At 44.7% G+C, this 20,224-nt stretch overlaps 1 protein-coding gene and 1 pseudogene across 1 annotated transcript; one reads left to right on the forward strand and one right to left on the reverse strand.

Moving 5' to 3' along the window:
• The first annotated feature begins 4,488 nt into the window (after positions 1-4,488).
• Positions 4,489-5,797, forward strand: LOC148507709 (syncytin-A-like; annotated as a pseudogene).
• Positions 5,798-13,131: 7,334 nt separating this feature from the next.
• On the reverse strand, positions 13,132-14,205 carry LOC148507710 (uncharacterized). Its single transcript, XM_088445672.1, has 2 exons — positions 14,085-14,205; positions 13,132-13,700 (listed from the first exon to the last, which is right to left on the reverse strand). Exons 1-2 carry the CDS (start codon positions 14,194-14,196, stop codon positions 13,132-13,134), a joined length of 681 nt encoding a protein of 226 aa, XP_088301798.1. The 5' UTR covers positions 14,197-14,205.
• Between the last annotated feature and the right edge of the window lie 6,019 nt (positions 14,206-20,224).

Genomic DNA, 20,224 nt, shown 5'->3' on the forward strand with positions numbered 1-20,224 from the left:
TGTGGGAAAACTGAGAGAGGGGGTAAGAGCCTCCTCTACCATAGCCGGGCTATGGGAAACAGTCACAGCAGACGAGGATTTGGCCGATCACCAAATCAGAGTAATGGGCATCCTGAATCTCCTCGTACCCCACAGGAGGAGATGAATAAGAATTATGGCAAATGGGTCAGCCGGCATTTACCTAAGTGGGGCAGGCTGACTAGGGGGATGGATTGTGGGATCCCAAAAGAGGGAACCTTTGAGTTATCCCGCTGGGCAACTCTCTACAAAAATTATAAAACAAAATTAACAGAGCCAAATGAGCTGCCAGCATGGAGCAGGTGGATGGTAGAATCTTATAAGAAACAGCAAAAAGCCCATGGTATTTTTATATTAGAAACAAAAAAGGAGGGGTCAAATCAGCAAGGGGGGAGGCACAGCCAGAACAGAATGAGGGAGAGGAAATAGAACAACTAGCAGTATCTTTAGTAGAACCCACTGTAGTTAGTCTGGAGACCTCTCATTTAAGCACCCAGGGGACTCCAATAAGTGAAGGGACAAAACCAAAGAAGCCCCCTAGTTTCAAGGCAATATACCCCACTGCAGACCTGACATCCATAATAAATCCTGGAACTCTACCACCGCCTAGGTATGCGGAGTCCCAGGTCCAGGCTACTGCCCCTGAATATGCACCTCACTCTACCCCCACCTCTTGGCAGAATATATGTGATCCAAGGGGAGAAAGGGTTTTGTGTGGAGTGGAGGGTGAGCTTCTCATCACTCCCAAAGTAACTCAAAATGAGATAGATGAGATGGCTGAGGAACATCGCTTGTCTCAAGCCTAAGCTTACCCGGTTAGAGAGCAATTTATCCCTGGTACAAATGGACAGGCAGATCGGAGAGTGACCCAACATGTCCCATGGACACCTAGGGAGATGAAAGGATTTCTTTCATCTGTCCCTAAACCACGAAATAATCCATATGGGTTTGCAAATGAACTGCATAATATTGCAGTCAGTTACAATCCAACATGGAGACATCTGCTACAGATAATAAAATCAGTAGCCAGACAGATCGACACTGCCGCTATTTGTACCAAACTCACCCTACCATCAGAACAAGAGAACACTCCCCTTAGGGCATTAGAATATGTTACCCACATAAAGGGCAAGATTGGGGAAGTGTTTCCCCCACAGTCCTGGGTCCGGGTAACCAATATTCAACAAAAGGTTAAAGAACCAGTGGAGGATTATTTTGAGAGATTTAGGCAGGCAGTAGAAGATGCAGGGGGGGATTTAGAGGAGCAAGGTATGGGAAAGATGCTGACTGCCACATTAGTCTTGGAACTTAATAAGGACATACATGACAAGCTGGTTTCAGCCCATGCTGACTGGCGAGATAAATCAGTCCCGGCACTAATGAATGTAGCCAGCTCAATCCAGAGAAACATACAAGAAGTACAGGAGAAAAAGGCCCAGAAGGTGATGATAGTTGACACCTCCAGCAACCCCCAAAGGGGTAGGTTTAGAGGGAGGAATAATTGGGAGCCCAGAAGAGTGAAGTGCTACAATTGTGGGAAACTATCCAGCTCCAAAAAAAGGAGGGCAGGACAGCGCCTGACAGAGAGGGCTTCCAGTGTTACCAGTCATCTCTGAGAGTAGGGGGGTGATGCCTTTGCCCACTTTACCCTCCCTGAAATGCCTTTTTACTCGGTGGAGTGCCTGGTGGACAGCAGAGCAGCCCGTAGCGTTCTCAAAAGATTGAAGCCCCAAATTTAAAAATTTCAGGATTAATAGATACTGTAGGACTGGAAGGTAACCCCATAACACTGAGGGAGACTGCAGAGACCCCTGTAAATATAGGCCCAGTCAGCACCTCCCTCTCCTTTGTTCTCAGTGACACTGTCCCTTGCAACTTGCTGGGAAGAGATGCACTGATGAAATTAAAGGCAACTATTCAATACACGGAGGATGGGCCTATTGTGACTACATCTGAGGGATCGGAGGACCAGAACACTCTGGAAAGTCTGGTCCCTCTGATGGCAGTTCAGCATCCTCCAGATCAGGAGATCCCTCCTGACCTGAGGGATGTACCCCAAGAGGTATGGGCTGTTAAGGGTGGACCGGTGGGCCGGATCAAGCAGGCAGACCCAGTGGTCATCAAGCTCAGACCCGGAGCTAAATTACCCAGGGTTCCTCAGTATCCCTTTAGTGCAAAGCAACTTAATGGTGTGAGAAATCAAATCAAAACCTTCGTGGACCAGGGGATCCTGGTCCCTATAAAATCCCCAGTCAACACACCCCTATATCCGGTAGCCAAGCCTGGAAAACCAGGCCAGTTCCGTGTATGCCAAGATCTGCGGGCATTGAATAAGATTATTCAAGAGGATGCTCCGCTCGTCCCAAATCCTCACACTATTCTAGGAGAGATCCCACCAGACGCCTCCTAGTGTGATAGATTTGGTTGATGCTTTTTTCAGTGTACCTGTGCACCCAGACTCCCAGTACCTGTTTGCCTTCACTTTTGAGAGACAGCAGTATGCTTGGACTCGATTGCCACAGGGAATGGTCTCCTCATCGTCTGAATTTGGTCAGGCGATGAAACAAGTCCTGGATAGGTGGCAATCGCCAGCAGAGGTCACTATTGTACAATATGTCGATGACCTCCTGCTGACAGCCACCTCAAAGGAGCAGTGCATTAATGCAACCGCTTCTCTACTTTCCCACTTGAGTGTTGAAGGATGCAAAGCATCCTCTAGCAAGCTACAATTTTGTCAGGAAAAGGTAATTTTCCTAGGCCACTGTATTTCACGGGGCTCTAAACACATAACTGTGGACAGAGTCTCAGTAATATAGAAAGCGCCATACCCACAGAGTGCCAAACAAATCAGAGGTTTTTATACATGATTTTGGCTTTCTGTGGAAACATAGAGGCTTCCTGACATCCAGTGGGAAAGTTGTAAAACATGCAAATCTGATCCAGGACCTTTTAGAAAAGGTAACATTGCCTAAAGCTTTAGCAGTTATCAAGTGTCAAGCACATCAGCAAGCAACTGATCCTATCACTATGGGTAACAGAAAAGCAGATGAAGGATCCAGGCAGGCAGCCTTAATGCTTCTCCAAGAGTCCCCAAAAGATACAGAAAGTATGTCAATGGACATCCTAATAACCCTGCAAAATCAGGCAGGTTCCCAAACACTTGGCAAATGGAGGAGGACCGGGTGCGAACATATAAATGATGTTTGGAAACATGGAGATGGTCGATTGTGTGCACCCCCGTCTCTGTATCCCATTCTAGCAAGCTTGTCTCATCTCCCTTCACATGTTTCCAAAGTGGGAATGATTGCTAATGTCAATAAATTTTGGTTCGCACCGGGCTTTCCACAGTTTGCAACAGAGTGGTGTAAGAAATGTATGATTTGTGCTAAACACAATCCAGGCAAAATGACTAAGGTAGAAATGAAACACCTTGTAAAACCTGACTACCCGTTTCAAAGTTTGCAGATAGACTACATTCAGCTACCAAAATGTGGGGTCTATGAATTTATATTAGTGTGCGTGGACATGTTCTCATCATGGGTGGAGGCATGGCCTGTTGCCAAGGCAACCGCCGCGGTAACAGCAAAGAAATTAATATCTGAAATCGTGTGCAGGTATGGCCTACCTGAGACGGTAGAATCAGACAGAGGAACGCACTTTGCAGGACAGGTATTTGCGGAAATGTTGAAAGGGTTACAAATTGAACAGCATCTTCACACTCCATATCGTCCTCAGGCATCAGCCAAGGTTGAGAGAGCCAATGGCATTTTAAAAAACAAAATAGCTAAGATATGTGAGCAAACAAAACTTACATGGTTACAAGCGTTACCGATAGCTCTTTTTGCTATTAGGCATGCCCCAAAGGGATTACATGGACTTTCACCATTTGAGATACTGTTTGGCAGGCCACCACTAACAGGCCTCTTCTTTCCACAAGAATTACATGGACAGTACGCCTCTCTTACTGATTATGTTGTTCAGCTTAACAAGCAACTGACTAACTTGCATGGAAAGGTGTTTTCTTATTTATCAGATCCACAAGACACATCTGGAACCCACCACCTACAACCGGAGACTGGGTGGTAATCAAAAGACACATGAGAAAACATCTTGAACCCCGATTTGACGGCCCATTCCAGGTGCTACTGACCACAGCTACCTCAATCAAGATAGAAGGGAAGCCTAACTGGGTACATGCTTCTCATTGTAAGAAAATTAACTTTCAGGTCAATGGCGCAGACCGGCTCCAAAGGGGTGAGGCCGCTCGGGGAAAAGGGGAGCAGATGGACTGCTAAGATGCGCTTGTTGTTCTGCCTGCTCAGTTTGCATGCAGGTGAAAGGGGAAAAACAAAAGAACTCTATATGGCTCCTCCATCAGCAGACGGCTAAGCAGCTGAACTCCACTGTTGGATCTGTTCTCATGTTCCTGCCAACCATAAAGGAATCCCTTTGCTTGGTATCCCTATATCAATGAATGATCTTAACCTCACAGACTATAGCTATAATGTTGAAATAGATATAAATCACACTGCTCACAATGCTATCTCAGACCTAGGAAAATACTTAGAAATTGCTGGTATAATCTCTCCACCCACTATGTGTATAGGGCCTATGTATGTTAACCATGTGGCTGAACTAAAAGGTCACCTAGTCAACTTGCCCAAGGTATATGTTGGAGAAACTAATTGTAGGAATGTTACCTTAGTGTTTAATATGGAATTCAAGGAAGCTACATGTGACAAGGTGGATGGGAACTGTAATAATCAATGTTGGTGTGCAAATATGAAAGCTCTTTGTGCCCCTAGGTATGCCTGTCCTGACCAGAAGGATGAGGATGATGTGGAGTGTAGGACCCAAATGTACAAAAATATGGTATGGTTTCAGAGCTGGTTGGGAAACCATGGTAAGATAATTCCCAGGGTATTGAAGCAAGGGCTATATTATATTTGTGGTAATAGAGCCTACTCCTGGCTTCCTATGGGGGCATGGGGTAACTGCACAATAGGAAGAGTGGTACCAGCCATAAGGCAATGTGCAAATGTCTCTTTCACCAATATGATAGAAACAAGCCCTAGGGAAACTCGATACAAGAGGGAATTGTTTACTACAGCAGATAAAGCCTGGATGTGGTTCCCTGCCTGGACAGGTTGGGGAATTGAATTAGCGAATAAATTGAATAAATATGCAAACATTATGGATGGGATAATTAATGAAACCACAAGTGCCATCCATGCTATAAATGAAGAAATGGCCCAAATTAGGAAAGTGACCTTACAAAATAGAATGGCTCTTACTTGTTAGCCATAGAGGGACGAACTTGTGCTATCATAGGTGAGGAATGTAGCACTTGGATTGAGGATACACATGACCCCATAGAGACGCACATGAATAAAGTAAAAGAATTACAGAAACATATCCAAGGAGGGATGCAATCCCTTCTCCTGGATGGGGACAATTGGTGTCTGGTTTAATAATATGTTGTCAGACCTGATAAAACCCATAGTGATAGTGATAGGATTGATTGTATTTCTTTTGATTGCTTGGAAAATTCTAATGTGCTGTATTTTGCATTGCAGGAAAGGTGTGGATCCACTCATTTAATAGGAAGAATGATAACAGCCACAGAGATGACCGTCTGACGGCCTAGCCCAACTGCCCATCTCTTCTGAAAGACCCCTCAGCTGTTGTAAAGATCTGGGTGGAAGACATCATCTCTGAAAGAGGGTCCCGCAGGTGCACTTTGTCAGTTTGGACACCGCCCAGAGGAAGTTTTCTCCCTCGCGAGTGAGTTCGACGAGTCAGTCATCTTGATTCCAGCGAATTCACCGAGTGGTCTCTGTGCCCTAGTGCACCTCCGGCTGCTGTTATAGTTCTTATTGATAGAGAGTGTTTGCGTGAGATTGCTTAATAAAGATGTGTGAATGCTGACCTGGATGGTGGCAAGGGCGGTACTTTAGCCAGAGGGTCCTTTTGCTCATACCCTGTCTCAATTGCACTTTGGCATCCTATAAGACCTGGGGGCATCAGAGTACTGGGTGGACCTAATCTGCATGGGAAAAGCGGCCGCTATAGGTGAAGACATTAACCTGCGGGTGCAATTGACAGCGGGGTATATGGCAACAGAGTCAGTGTAGTCCCAGTTGTCTAGGTGGTGTGGACTATCCCATCACCTTCCCTATCTCAGTAGTACTGCCATTGCTGCCATTTCAGGTGTGGTTTATATGTGTGATAATGAAATTATCAAAAGGGTGAGAATTGTTAAGGAAATAAATGGATCCCAGCAATCCTATCCTGCAATATCATTTATTTGTTCTCATAGGCAATATATAAATGTGTTCGTGACATGCGTGACAAATAAGTTGGTCTTTCTTTGCTTCATCACGCTATTTCATAAACCCTGCACCCTCTATCTCGAATACAGTAACAGATGGCTTTCGATAAGGATCACCAGCCTGGAAGCCTACTTGGATTGGTCCAGCCATGGGTGGAGGGGTGCTGGAGTGTGTGTGTATATTGTAAGCTGTGTGAGTTGAGCAAGGAAAAGCAGTAGCAGCGGCCGCACATATGATAATTACCTGTAAGTGAACTGTGTCACTTAATTATAATCATTGCTTCTGCAAGAAAACAAATATATATTTTGATTTCACAGCAGCTGTTTACGTTGTCTTTATTTTCTACAACACTATATAGATATAATTTTATCTGTGCAGATCTGTTTCTGCTATGTCGCTCACAGTGCCCCAAAAGCTACAGCATGATTGACATGCTGCTGGCATTTGGGGGTGTGACAGGGTGGCAACGGGCAGTGTTCCAGAAAATGTGAGAGTTTTGGACCATTTTCTAGGTGTGTCAATGCCAGTGACTGCTCCTTGGATGCAACTTCCCTGGCTCCGGCAGAATTATTTTACCGGTCATCAAGAGTAATCTGAGGGTCACTCAGATGTTCGATGCTCATGCAATTTGATTCGATGCTGTCTCCTTCGCACACAACAATGCCAGGCAGTGGGCGTCTGTTTACACAATATTTGTGACTTTTCCATATTATAGCACAGCTACTGTATACAAAGAGGCAATGGCTTTGCTAATGTCCATCTCTGTATCAGTCCCAGAAACGGAATCGATCATCTCTAATTACATTCATTTATTACATTTTGTTTTTGCTTGCTATCTACTATGTAACAATACAAATGTTTATTATGACTAGAGTGTAGTATCTTAGAAATGAAAGTAGAGATTAATAGATCATATAGATGTTATAAATATTTGGATGGGAAAAATATCTCATATACCAAATGAATGAAGAATATGTACCTGTACATTTACTTACTTCAACAGAAGAATCCTTTATTGACTTAATATCCTGTATACATTGGCATGGCTACAAGAGGCCATATAAATAACTGAAGCAACAGTAAAGTTATATATGTAACCTAAAAAAATATATTAGTTGCATATCAAGGCAATGTAAGTAACTATTCTGTGCTTATAGCGGGTGTGGAAAACGTTGTGGGCAGAGAGCATATCTGCACATGTGCACCTAGATACAGTCGACCTGATTTAGACTAGGGTGAGCGGGTTCGGATTTCTGAAATCCGAACCTCCCTGAGCCCCCCCGATCCGAGGCTGATCCGAGTCAGGCTCGACTTTTCCCGCCTGTCTCGGATCTGAAATCGAGGCAAAACATCATCATCCCGCCTTCCGGGTCTCGCGGGTTTTGGATTCTATATGAGGTACCCGTGTCGGCGCCATTTTCTCACTCGGCTGTGGACAGTGAAGAGGGAGGGTGGGAGTTAGGGCCGGCTGGGCTGTGTAGTGTTGTGCTGTGCTGTGCTGTGCTGCGCTGTGCTGCTGTTGTCCATAGGGGCTGTGTCCACTCCTCCAAAGTCCATAGGGGCTGGCTGTGTTGTGCTGTGCTGCTGTTGTCCATAGGGGCTGTGTCCACTCCTCCAAAGTCCATAGGGGCTGGCTGTGTTGTGCTGTGCTGTGCTGCTGTTGTCCATAGGGGCTGTTTCCACTCCTCCAAAGTCCATAGGGGCTGGCTGTGTTGTGCTGTGCTGCTGTTGTCCATAGGGCCTGTGTCCACTCCTCCAAAGTCCATATGGGGTGGCTGGACTGTGTTGTGCAGTCAGTTGTCCATAGGGCCTGTGTCCACTCCAAAGTCCTGTGCAGTGTCCCAGTCCTAAAGGGGTGCTGTAGTGTTATCCAGGGGGTGCTCTGTCCATCAGGGGTGCTCCCCCCAAGTGCAAAAAAAAATAATATTTTTTCTGTGTTTGTGAATTGTGTGCGCAGTAGCCGCACGTGCATCAACAAAGTAGCCCCAAGCGTGCGCCTGTGTCATAGGTAAAGGGCCGGCTGGCTTGACCATTAACAGGTGCTGTAACTCCCAAAGTGCACTCCAAAAAAAATAAAAAAAAATATTTTTTTGTGTTTGTGAATTGTGTGCACTGTGGCTGTACATGCATCAACAAAGGAGCAGCGCCAAGCGTGCGCCTGTGTCCCATAAGTAAAGGGCCAGCTGGCTTGTCCATCAAAAGGTGCTGTAACCTCCAAATTGCACTTAAAAAAAAAAAAATATTTTTGTGTTTGTGAATTGTGTGCACAGTAGCCGCACGTGCATCAACAAAGTAGCGCCAAGCGTGCGCCTGTGTCATAAGTAAAGGGCCGGCTGGCTTGTCTGTTAAAGGGTGCTGTAACCCCCAAAGAGCACTCCCACAAAAATAAAACATTTTCTTCTGTGTTTGTGAATTGTCTGCACTATACGTTCCTCCTCAAAGCAGCAGCGCCAAGCGTGCGTCCGTCTGTTAAAAGGTGGTGTAACCCCCAAAGTGCGCTCCACAAAGAATAAAAAATTCTTCTTTGTTTTCTGTCTTTGTGAATTGTGTGGGTTGTAGCTGCACGTGCATCAACAAAGGAGCAGTGCCAAGCGTGCGCCTGTGTCCCATAAGTAAAGAGCCGGCTGGCTCATTTCTTAAAGGGTGGTGTAACCCACAAAGTGCACTAGTCTTCAACAAAAATAAAAAATTATTTTCTGTGTTTGTGTGCGCCTTAGCCGCACGTATATATCAATATAACATAAATGGAGGGCCGAACTTTCTCCGATAAAAATAAAATAGGGAAAGATCAAGAACCACTTCCTCCTAGTGCTGAAGCTGCTGCCACTAGTCATGACATAGATGATAACATGCCATCAACGTCGTCTGCCAAGGCCGATGCCCAATGTCATAGTAGAGGGCACATACAATCCCAAATGACAAAGTTCAGGAATATGACCTTGAAAAAAACATTTAAATCATCTGAGGAGAAACGTAAACTTTCCAATATGCCATTTACAACACGGAGTGGCAAGGAACGGCTAAGGTCTTTCCCTATGTTCATGACTAGTGGTTCAGCTTCACATGACGATGGAAGCCCTCCTCCCGCTAAAAAAAATCAAACGAGGTAAGCTGGCAAAAGCACAGCGAAGAACTGTGCATTCTAAGAAGATATCACAAATCCCCAAGGAGAGTCCAAGTGTGGTGGCGGTTGCGATGCCTGACCTTCCCAGCACTGAACGGGAAGAGGTGGCTCTTTCCACCATTTGCACGCCCCCTGCAAGTGCTGAAAGGAGAATCCACAGTCCACTTGCTGATATGCAAATTGAAGATGTCACTGTTGAAGTACAACAGGATGAGGATACTGGTGTAGCTGGCGCTGAGGAGGAAGTTGGCGAGGAGGATTCTGATGGTGATGTGGTTTGTTTAAATCAGGCTCCGGGGGAGACAGTTGTTGTCTGTGGGATGAAAAAGCCCATCACGGTCATGCCTGGGCAGAAGACCAAACATTCCACCTCTTTGGTCTGGCAATATTTCTATCCAAATCCGGACAACAACTGTCTTGCCATATGTACCATAAGTAAAGGTGAAATAAGTAGGGGTAGGGACGTTAACCACCTAGGAACATCCTCCCTTATATGGCACCTGCAGTGCATTCATAAAAAGTTACTGTCAAGTTCAGAAACTTTGGCTAAGACCGTAAGCAGTCCAGGGACACCTAAATCCCGTTGTCCTGTTGTATCCAAGCACCTGCAAACCACACCGTCAACTCCCTCCTCGTCAATTTCCTCCTTAGTCAGGATCGGAAGTAGTCCTGCAGGCCATGTCACTGGCATGACTGACTCTCCTATCCGGGATTCCTCCGGAGGATCCCACATTGCTACGCCTCCTGCTGCCGCTGCTGCTGTTACTGCAACAGCAGCGTCACCAGTAGCAGCATCACAGAAATGCCAGCTCATTCCAAGGCAGGCTACGCTGTGTATAACTGGTTTCAGTAAGAGGCACACTGCCGAAAACCTCTTAGAGAAATTGAGGGAAATCATCGCCCAGTGGCTTACCCCACTTAGACTCTCCTGGGGATTTGTGATATCTGACAACACCACCAATTTTGTGGGGGCATTACATCTGGGCAAATTCAAGCACGTCCCATGTTTTGCTCACACAATAAACTTGGTGGTGCAGAATTTTCTGAAAAGCGACAGGGGCGTGCAGGAGACGCTTTGGGTGGCCCGAAAAATTTCTGGCCACTTTTCGCCATTCTGCGACTCTTGAACCTGCCCCGCCATCACCTGAAGCAAGAGGTTGTGACGCGGTGGAACTCAACCCTCTATATGCTTCAGAGGATGGAGGAGCAGCAAAAGGCCATTCAAGCCTATACATCCACCTATGACATAGGCAAAGGAGGGGGTATGCACCTGACTCAAGCGCAGTGGAGAATGATTTCCGTGTTGTGCAAGGTTCTCCAGCCCTTCGAACTTGCCACACGTGAAGTCAGTTCAGACACTACCAGCTTGAGTCAGGTCATTCCCCTCATCAGGCTTTTGCAGAAGCAGCTAGAGAAAGTGAAGGAGGAGCTAAGACGGAGCGATTCCGCTCGGCATGTGGGACTTGTGGATGAAGCCGTTCATTCGCTTTGCCAGGATTCAAGGGTGGTCAATCTGTTGAAATCAGACCACTACATTTTGGCCACCGTGCTCAATCCTAGGTTTAAAGCCTATGTGGTGTCTCTCTTTCCGGCCGACACAAGCCTGCAGAGGTGCAAAGACCTGCTGGTGAAAACACTGTCAGCTGAAGTGGAACGTGACACGTCAACAGCTCCTTCTTCATTTTCTCCCGCAACTGGGGCTGCCAGGAAAAAACTTAGGTATCCTAAGCGACCCGCTGGCGGTGATGCAGGGCAGATATCTGGTCCGGACTAAAGGACCTGGCAACAATTACTGACATGTCTACTGTCACTGCATATGATACTGTCACCATTGACAGAATGGTGGAGGATTACATCGGTGACAGCATCCAAGTAGGCATGTCAGACAGTCCGTACCTTTACTGGCAGGAAAAAGAGGCAATTTGGAGGCCCCTGTACAAACTGGCTCTATTTTACCTGAGTTGCCCCCACTCCAGTGTGTAATCCGAAAGAGTGTTCAGTGCAGCCGGGAACCTTGTCAGCGAAAGGCGTCGTAGGTTGCTTCCACAAAATGTGGAGAAGATGATGTTCATAAAAATTAATTATCAACTCTTCCAGGGAGACCAGCCTCCAGAACGTACAGAGGGACCTGTGGTGGTGGATTCCAGCGGGGACGAGTTAATAGTCTGTGAGGATGAGGATGTACACAACACTGAAGAGGGTAGAGCCAGTTTGTGCAAGGACAGATTAATTGCCAGCTTGTTTTGTGGGGGCCCAAACGAACCAATCATTTCAGCCACAGTTGTGTGGCAGACCCTGGCGCTGAAATGATTGGTTTGTTAAAGTGTGCATGTCCTGTTTATACAACATATGGGTGGGTGAGAGGGCCCAAGGACAATTCCATCTTGCACCTCTTTTTTTTCTTTGCATTATGTACTGTTTGGGGCCTAGTTTTTCAAACTGCCATCCTGTCTGCCACTGCAGTGCCACTCCTAGATGGGCCACGTGTTTGTGCCGCCCACTCGTGTCGCTTAGCATAGCCTTTTGGACATAAAAACACTATTGTGAGGTGTTCAGAATAGACTCGAAATGAGTGGAAATTAAGGTTATTGAGGTTAATAATAGCATAGGAGCAGAAAAACCAACACATTCTGTGATTTTAGCTGTTTTTATTCTTTTTTTTTTTTTAAAATACAGATCCAAAACACAAAACCCAGAACCCAAAACACGGAAGGGTGGTTTTGGCAAAACCAATCCAGATCCAAAAGACGAAGAAAGATCCAGATCCAAAACCAAAACACAAAACACGAAAAGTGGCCAGTGCACACCCCTAATTCAGACCCACTCGCTAAGGCGCGATTGCTCGTAGCTGCCGATTGTTCGCATTGTGCGCATGCGTATACATCACAATGCGCGTGCGCAAAAAACTACAAAAGATCGGGAAGCGATCGCTCGCTCAGCAAACACAAGACAACAGAATGAGTGACAGGAGAGGCTGTATGTGGGTGGTGTTAGGGGCAGGCCACTAGAAACGAGGGAGTGGAGGTGCGAACGCAGGCGTGCCTAGATTCCCAAATGCTGTTTAAGAGGCTTGCGACTACATTAATAGCAGGCAAAGCACAGAGCGAGCGACAGGTATGCATTTCCTAAGGTAGGGTGAGGTCAACCACAACTCTGCGAGTAGCTCACGTCCTGACATGATGGTAGCGATGTTTGCTAAGTGGTGAGCATGCAATCACTGATGATAGTCTGCATACTAGTACAACTGCATTCACATCACTTCACCACTTTACTGATCCACCTGGTGTACCTGCTTCTTTGCCTTGTGCTTTTGGAAAACCTGCCTTGTTGGGGTTTTTCTTTTTTTGTATTGTTTTTTTTTAAAGTGTTTGTGTGTGAGTGAATGTTATACATTTGTTATTCCACTATTTTTGGTGTCCATGAAACTAAAATAACAAATGTAAATGTCTAAGGTTAAAAACTATTCTTTTAAACGAATGTATGTATAATTATTTCTTCATCTGACCATTGCTATGTTAGCCTCTATAGATGTGTTAGTCTAAATAAATATTTTAAAAACATGAGTCAGAAGCTTTTTTTTTGCTTTTTGATTTATTTTTTCACATTTTTGTATTGGAAACATTCTAAAACACATAATGTTCAAATACACATGATAAATTATAGATCAAAAGAAATTAAAAATTCTCTAGGGAGGTTTTGATTGGTGAAATATGGGGGCAGCAGAAGATTGCCTATGCTGTAATTTTTTGCAATTTTTGTCGACTTGGGTGTACTACGTCGACTGGGCTGGCGTGAGGTGGATGGAATAGGGTCGACCCTGGCCATAGGGTCGGGGCTGGCTGTTGGTATTCCAGAGGTGGTGGGCATCGATGATGCTGCTTGAAAGGAGGTTGGCCCCCGCATGGCATTGCTGTTGATTATGTTGGCCTGCTCCAGGGCCATGGCCAGATGTTTCAGGGCCCCAGCCATCCGTTCCAGGGACCCAGCTGTCTGCTCCTGGGCCTCACCCATTTTCACCAAGCCTGCCTCCAGATTTCGAAAGATGGCGGTGTTCCGGTGTGTTTCATCCAAAATCTCAGTGAGGAGGACCTTCGGCCTCAGGAGAGTGGTGTCAGGAGCGGGGTTTGCAGGGTCAGTAGGTGTAAGTGTTGCGTCATCCCCTGCAAACACTTCTGACAGGCTGGGCCCAGAAATAGACTCTGGAGCAGGTTCAGCATCACGTTGTTCTGTTAAAAAATAGAAGAAATTCATAAAATAAACAATATTGACTATATCAATGTAGTTCAAAATCAATGTTACAATGTGTAAAATAATAAACCAAAAAATTTTGAAATAAATAACCAAGACACCATGCAGGGCTGTAATGTTGGACACGCTTAACACCTCTGCCTCTTCAATACACCCCAGACCCATTTCCTCTAATGCAGTGAATTTGAGGGACTCTGGGGTTGGTCCCACCTGTTCCCCTGGCATGGGCCTCCCTATCCGCCATCTTTCCCTTCAGCCTGCCTGTACTTGAAGTCAGTCAATCTGCAAATGTTTGGTAAATAATTTAAATATAAACTTACTTCATACTTTTGAAATTTACTTTAGTACTTTGTCAAACTTACCGTCGTTTGACTTCTCTAGTACTCTGGACGATGGACCCCTCCAAGTTGACAGCATTGGCAATCTCCGCCTAGATGCGTTCTTTTTCTTCTGCCCCCATATTTCTTGGCGCATGGACTATGCGGTCCATGGCCATACCAATTATAACCTCCATCTCCTTCCTAGAGAATGCCGACTCCCTAAGCCTTCTTTGGTTGTTGGCTCGTCCCTGCCACTTCAACTTGTGAAGTATTCTCCACATCCTGAGTGTCTATAAACAAACATTGTAAAATAACAATTTCATGTTTAGCTTACATGACAATGATTACATTGCTAACAATTCTATTTTTCACAAATAAAAACCATTAGTAAGGTCTCACTTACTCAATTTTCCAGGAGTCTCTGAGGGCTGTTCTGTGGGCTCCATTATAAATGAAATGGCACAGAAACATCATTTGTAGCAGCATTTATAGATGATGCATCACTGCCTAAGCGACAGCAACAGCTGCGTAGGCTTGGTGATTTGTGACACGCTATTTAAGGGTACGTTTTTACTTCTATCTGGTGTGCGTTCTGTGATGTCTGGCGAATATTTGTGCTTGGTTTATAAAGATTAGTGTTGCATATTTTGGAGCAGTTAAGTCATTATGTGGCCTTTCTCTTGCAACTCCCTTAAGTCAAGTTGTGCTTGCATGCCAGGGTAACATATTGACTTGTTTTTTGTTTGCACTCCTATAGGTTTGCCAGATTTGTTTTTTGGGAGATTTATTCTTTTCTTCTATTTGGGGCAGGTAAGTAATTATATGGCCTTTCTCTTGCAACACCCTTAAGTCAAGTTGTGCTTGCATGCCAGGGTAACATATTGACTTGGTTTTTTTTTTAGTTTAAATTGACTTATATTTTCCAGTGTTACTATCTTGCTATGTAATGTTTCCTTTTTTTTTTGGAATGGTTTTTTTTTTTAAAATCTTTATTTCTGCTTATTTTTAGTAACACTACGAGAATGGCCAATGCAACCCCAGTAAGATTTATGCAAAAACCACTAAAGCTAAGTTTTGTTTTTTACTTTACATTTTGAAGTTCACCAGGGATTTTGTTTAAACTAATTTTCAGATCACTGTTGGACAAATGATATACTCTGTACTGTCAGACCCCTACCATCTGCTCATCCTCCAAAGCTTAGGCAGCGTAGGCATGCAAGGCCACAGATATTTTGAACACCTGTCGCCCTGTTTGAAATGCCTGACAATGTTGTTTTGTGGCAATATCATTTACCTCCCCAGGTTATCCTAGATACTCTCTCGATAATAGAGAGTGATCTAGAAAGTCAAACAAACATTCCTACAGCAAAACCACCACTCACCCAGTTGTTGTCGGTGTTACATTTCTGTGCCTCAGGATCCTTTCAAACCACTGTTGCTGTGGTGGGTGGGATCTCCCAGCCATCATTTCATTTTCATTTTCTAGGATCCTGAGGCATGTATATCAAGCTTTTCTTGGTCACATCAGCCAATTTCTAAGTATGCCTTTGGATATGGAAACTCTTGGTGTGGTGAAGCAGCAGTTTATGGCTATTGCTGGCTTCCCACACATGATAGGGGTAGTGGATGGCACTCACATACCACTTGTGCCTCCAGCTGCCCAAGAAAGCATGTTTAGGAACCGTAAACATTTTCATTCACTCAATTTAATGGTGGTATGTGATGCCTCCCTCCAGATCCTTTCCCTGAATTCAAAATTTGTGGGCAGTGCACATGACTCCTTTGTCATCCGACAATCAGGGATCTGGCATAATTTATCCATGATGCAAGGGGATGATGGATAAATTATGTGGCTTCTGGGTAAGTTTTTGTATTAAATTTGTTACCTTTAATGTTTTTTGTTGTTTTATTATTATTTGTGATTAACATTTTTACCTAATTTTTTAGTTTTTTCTAATCAATGCAGCCACCAGGCAGGTTGTAGAGCTCTGTATCGGCCTATTAAAGGGCCGATTTCATTGCCTACACTGATCTGGTGGTAACCTTGTGTATTCGCCGGCTAGGTGTCTGAGATAGTGGTCCTGTGTGGGATATTTCACAACATCGCCACAAGGAGTCGGTTGCCTTTCCTGCCTGAGGAAGCCATGCCAGAGGATGATGCTCCTGAGGTAGGTGGTGTTGAAGTGCAGAGGGGGATCTTCCGCAACCAAGTTGTGGCCAAATATTTCAGGTAATATATTTTTTTTAATATCTTTTATAGTATTTTTTTTTTTAGTGTGCTTATTGTCTTGTTTCTTTAAAGTCTAACGATTAATACTTGTTTGTCAAATGTCTGGCAAATACCACCATTATTTTGCATTGGACCTATATAATTGTTCTAATTGTTGTTTGTTTTGTTTTTCCAAACTCTTCCAACATGTTTTGAAATGTGGATTTCCCCACTTTGGATGAATGTTCCAACCCTGTGTTGCTGTTACAAGTCCTCCCAGTTGATCTCCCAGTTGAGAATTCACTGCATAGGCTGTATACGGACAGTGGTACAGCTGGAACGATGATGGTCGGATCTCCGGAGGCGATCCCCGGATCTCCTGGCTCGCTTGTGGCCCATTAATATGCAAAGTGACTAGTTTTGCAGTGTGTATGCATGTATTCTCCCATTCTTCCCCTGCACCCTCTTCCCCCCATTCCGCACCAATCTTCTCTGTAACCTCAGCTCATTTGGAGTCAGCAGATTCTTCAGGGGGATCCAACTGGGCTGCCTCATCCCAGGGAGGACCTGTGCCTGAAGGTATATGAAAGTCAAAAACAACATTCACACACATATTACAATCCAGTTTATATTTGCACCACTTACATTTACACATGTGGAAGTTAGACATTTCACACTACAAGCCTGTTTCAGTTAACAATTTTAAAAAGCCAGAGCAGCCTACAGGCCACTTTGCTAATGTTTTTTTTTTTGCTTCTTGGTTAATTCTGCAGAAGGTGTGTGCAAAACCCTACTGCCTTTACCAAGGCCGCACTGTTACATACTTTAGCTTGCAGTGCTGGGTTTCTCTGAGCGACCATGCGTGTTTGATGTGTGTTACATTTTATAAATGTTTTAAAAATGTATGTTTTTTCAATCCACTTTTTTGCTTTAAATTTCAGATGTGCCACAGGATCCTTTTGAAAATTTGCTCAAGAGGGAGCTGGATCTCCTGAGCACATATGTGCGCCTGATGGGGAACGCCATCAAGCGCATCAGGAGACGGCTTTATTTTTTTTTATGTATTTTGTAAAATAATACATTTTGTTTTGACTTTGAAAAGTTTTGTGTCATTATTAAAGCATATTAGCATTATTCACAATATTGGTACATTTTTGGGCATAGCATCCACCTTTGAAAGCTAGGAGGGGTGTTGGGGCCAGCAGCTTTGGAGGGCTCGCAGCAGGTATGTGAAATACCTGCGGCGGTACATCCTTCATACATTTGGGGTGGATACTTATTTTTTTGATAACACCATAATAAAAGGTTGTGTACTTAAATGATGAAGTGAAATATTAAATGATAAATGGTCCACATAGACTGTAACTAAAAATTTTAAAAACAAAACCAAAAAAACTTGCATGCAAGTAACCAGAACAATTTATGTGTAATAAATGACAATTTAAGAACACACCCATCTCTCTCTCTAATAAATTTTCTTTGGTTCTTTATTTTAGAAATAGATAGCTAGAGCTAAAAAGTGCAAAATAACTCAATATATTTTTTTACATGCTGTATGGAAGGTGTTTTATATATATATATATATATATATAAATATGTATATATATATATGTCGTAGATTCACAACTGTCCTGTGTACATCCGCCATTTTTGAGGGGCCAACCAATCATAACGCAACATAGTTTATATAAAGTAAGCACACTGTATTGTTTGTCATTGCCATCATGAGAGCTGCAAGCTTCACGCGTAGGGAGCTGCGCATACTCACTTGCGTGATGGACCGGCGCCTGGTGCCGTATAGCACCAACCGGGACAAGATGCGGGCATATGCAGAGGTACAGCGGCGGTTGCAACCGCACCATCGTTCAGTTAGAGAGGCGGTGGTCGGACCTCAGCCGCCAAACCCCGGCCCTTCTGGCCCATCTGCAGGCCCGTAACTCCCTGCGTAAGTACTTCCGCACTGTGATTGCGTGCGTTAGCAGTGTAATTTTTTAGGATATGTAAATATGATTGTTATGCTGTTGTGTGTATTGTAATATGTATGACTTTGTGTGTTTTATTTTATTTTATTTTAGGTGGGAGCCATTTTGATTATTTACAGGTTTATGTAACTTGACTAGGAGTGTGCACCGGCCACTTTTCGTGTTTTGTGTTTTGGATCTGGATCTTTCTTCGTGTTTTGGATCTGGATTGGTTTTGCCAAAACCACCCTTCCGTGTTTTGGGTTCTGGGTTTTGTGTTTTGGATCTGTATTTTTTTTTAAAAAAAGCATAAAAACAGCTAAAATCACAGAATTTGTGGGTTTTTCTGCTCCTATGCTATTATTAACCTCAATAACCTTAATTTCCACTCATTTCCAGTCTATTCTGAACACCTCACACCTCACAATAGTGTTTTTATGTCCAAAAGGTGGCACCGAGGTAGCTGGATGACTATGCTAAGCGATACGAGTGGGCGGCACAAACACGTGGCCCATCTAGGAGTGGCACTGCAGTGGCAGACAGGAAGGCAGTTTGAAAAACTAGGCCCCAAACTGTACATAATGCAAATGCAAAGAAAAAAAAGAGGTGCAAGATGGAATTGTCCTTGGGCCCTCCCACTCACCCTTATGTTGTATAAACAGGACATGCACACTTTAACAAACCAATCAATTCAGCGCCAGGGTCTGCCACACGACTGTGGCTGAAATGATTGGTTCGTTTGGGACCCCACAAAACAAGCTGGCAATTAATCTGTCCCTGCACAAACTGGCTCTACAGAGGCAAGCTGTCATCCTCATCCTCCTCATCCACTGATTCCTCACCCTCTTCAGTGTTGTGAACATCCTCATCCTCACAGACTATTAACTCGTCCCCGCTGGAATCCACCACCACAGGTCTCTCTGTACGTTCTGGAGGCTGGTCTCCCTGGAAGAGTTGATAATTCATTTTTATGAACATCATCTTCTCCACATTTTGTGGAAGCAACCTCCTACGCCTTTCGCTGACAAGGTTCTCGGCTGCACTAAACACTCTTTCGGAATACACACTGGAGGGGGGGCAACTCAGGTAAAATAGAGCCAGTTTGTACAGGGGCCTCCAAATTGCCTCTTTTTCCTGCCAGTATAGGTACGGACTGTCTGACATGCCTACTTGGATGCTGTCACCGATGTAATCCTCCACCATTCTGTCAATGGTGACAGTATCATATGCAGTGACAGTAGACATGTCAGAAATTGATGCCAGGTCCTTCAGTCCGGACCAGATGTCCAAACTTGGTCCTGCCTGCCCTGCATCACCGCCAGCGGGTTGCTTAGGATACCTAAGTTTTTTCCTGGCAGCCCCAATTGCGGGAGAAAATGAAGAAGGAGGTGTTGACGTGTCACGTTCCGCTTCAGCTGACAGTGTTTTCACCAGCAGGTCTTTGCACCTCTGCAGGCTTGTGTCAGCCGGAAAGAGAGACACCACATAGGCTTTAAACCTAGGATCGAGCACGTGGCCAAAATGTAATGGTCTGATTTCAACAGATTGACCACCCTGGAATCCAGGCAAAGCGAATGAAGGGCTTCATCCACAAGTCCCACATGCCGAGTGGAATCACTCCGTCTTAGCTCCTCCTTCACTTTCTCCAGCTGCTTCTGCAAAAGCCTGATGAGGGGAATGACCTGACTCAAGCTGGCAGTGTCTGAACTGACTTCACGTGTGGCAAGTTCGAAGGGCTGGAGAACCTTGCACAACACGGAAATCATTCTCCACTGCGCTTGAGTCAGGTGCATACCCCCTCCTTTGCCTATGTCATAGGTGGATGTATAGGTTTGAATGGCCTTTTGCTGCTCCTCCATCCTCTGAAGCATATAGAGGGTTGAGTTCCACTGCATCACAACCTCTTGCTTCAGGTGATGGCGGGGCAGGTTCAAGAGTGTTTGCTGGCGCTCCAGTCTTCGGCACACAGTCGCTAAATGGCGAAAGTGGCCAGAAATTTTTCGGCCACCCAA

This window comes from Taudactylus pleione, unplaced genomic scaffold (genome assembly GCF_031769625.1).
Source record: "Taudactylus pleione unplaced genomic scaffold, aTauple2 ptg000386l, whole genome shotgun sequence".
Lineage (NCBI taxonomy): Eukaryota > Metazoa > Chordata > Amphibia > Anura > Myobatrachidae > Taudactylus > Taudactylus pleione.

What these genes read in the sequence shown, in the direction of transcription:
- LOC148507710 (XM_088445672.1), bottom strand. Translation starts at nt 14,196, where the DNA reads ATGCGCCAAGAAATATGGGGGCAGAAGAAAAAGAACGCATCTAGGCGG. An exon ending in ACTAGAGAAGTCAAACGACG is followed by an intron (nt 13,701 to 14,084) that starts GTAAGTTTGACA and finishes ATTTTTTAACAG; the next exon opens with AACAACGTGATGCTGAACCT.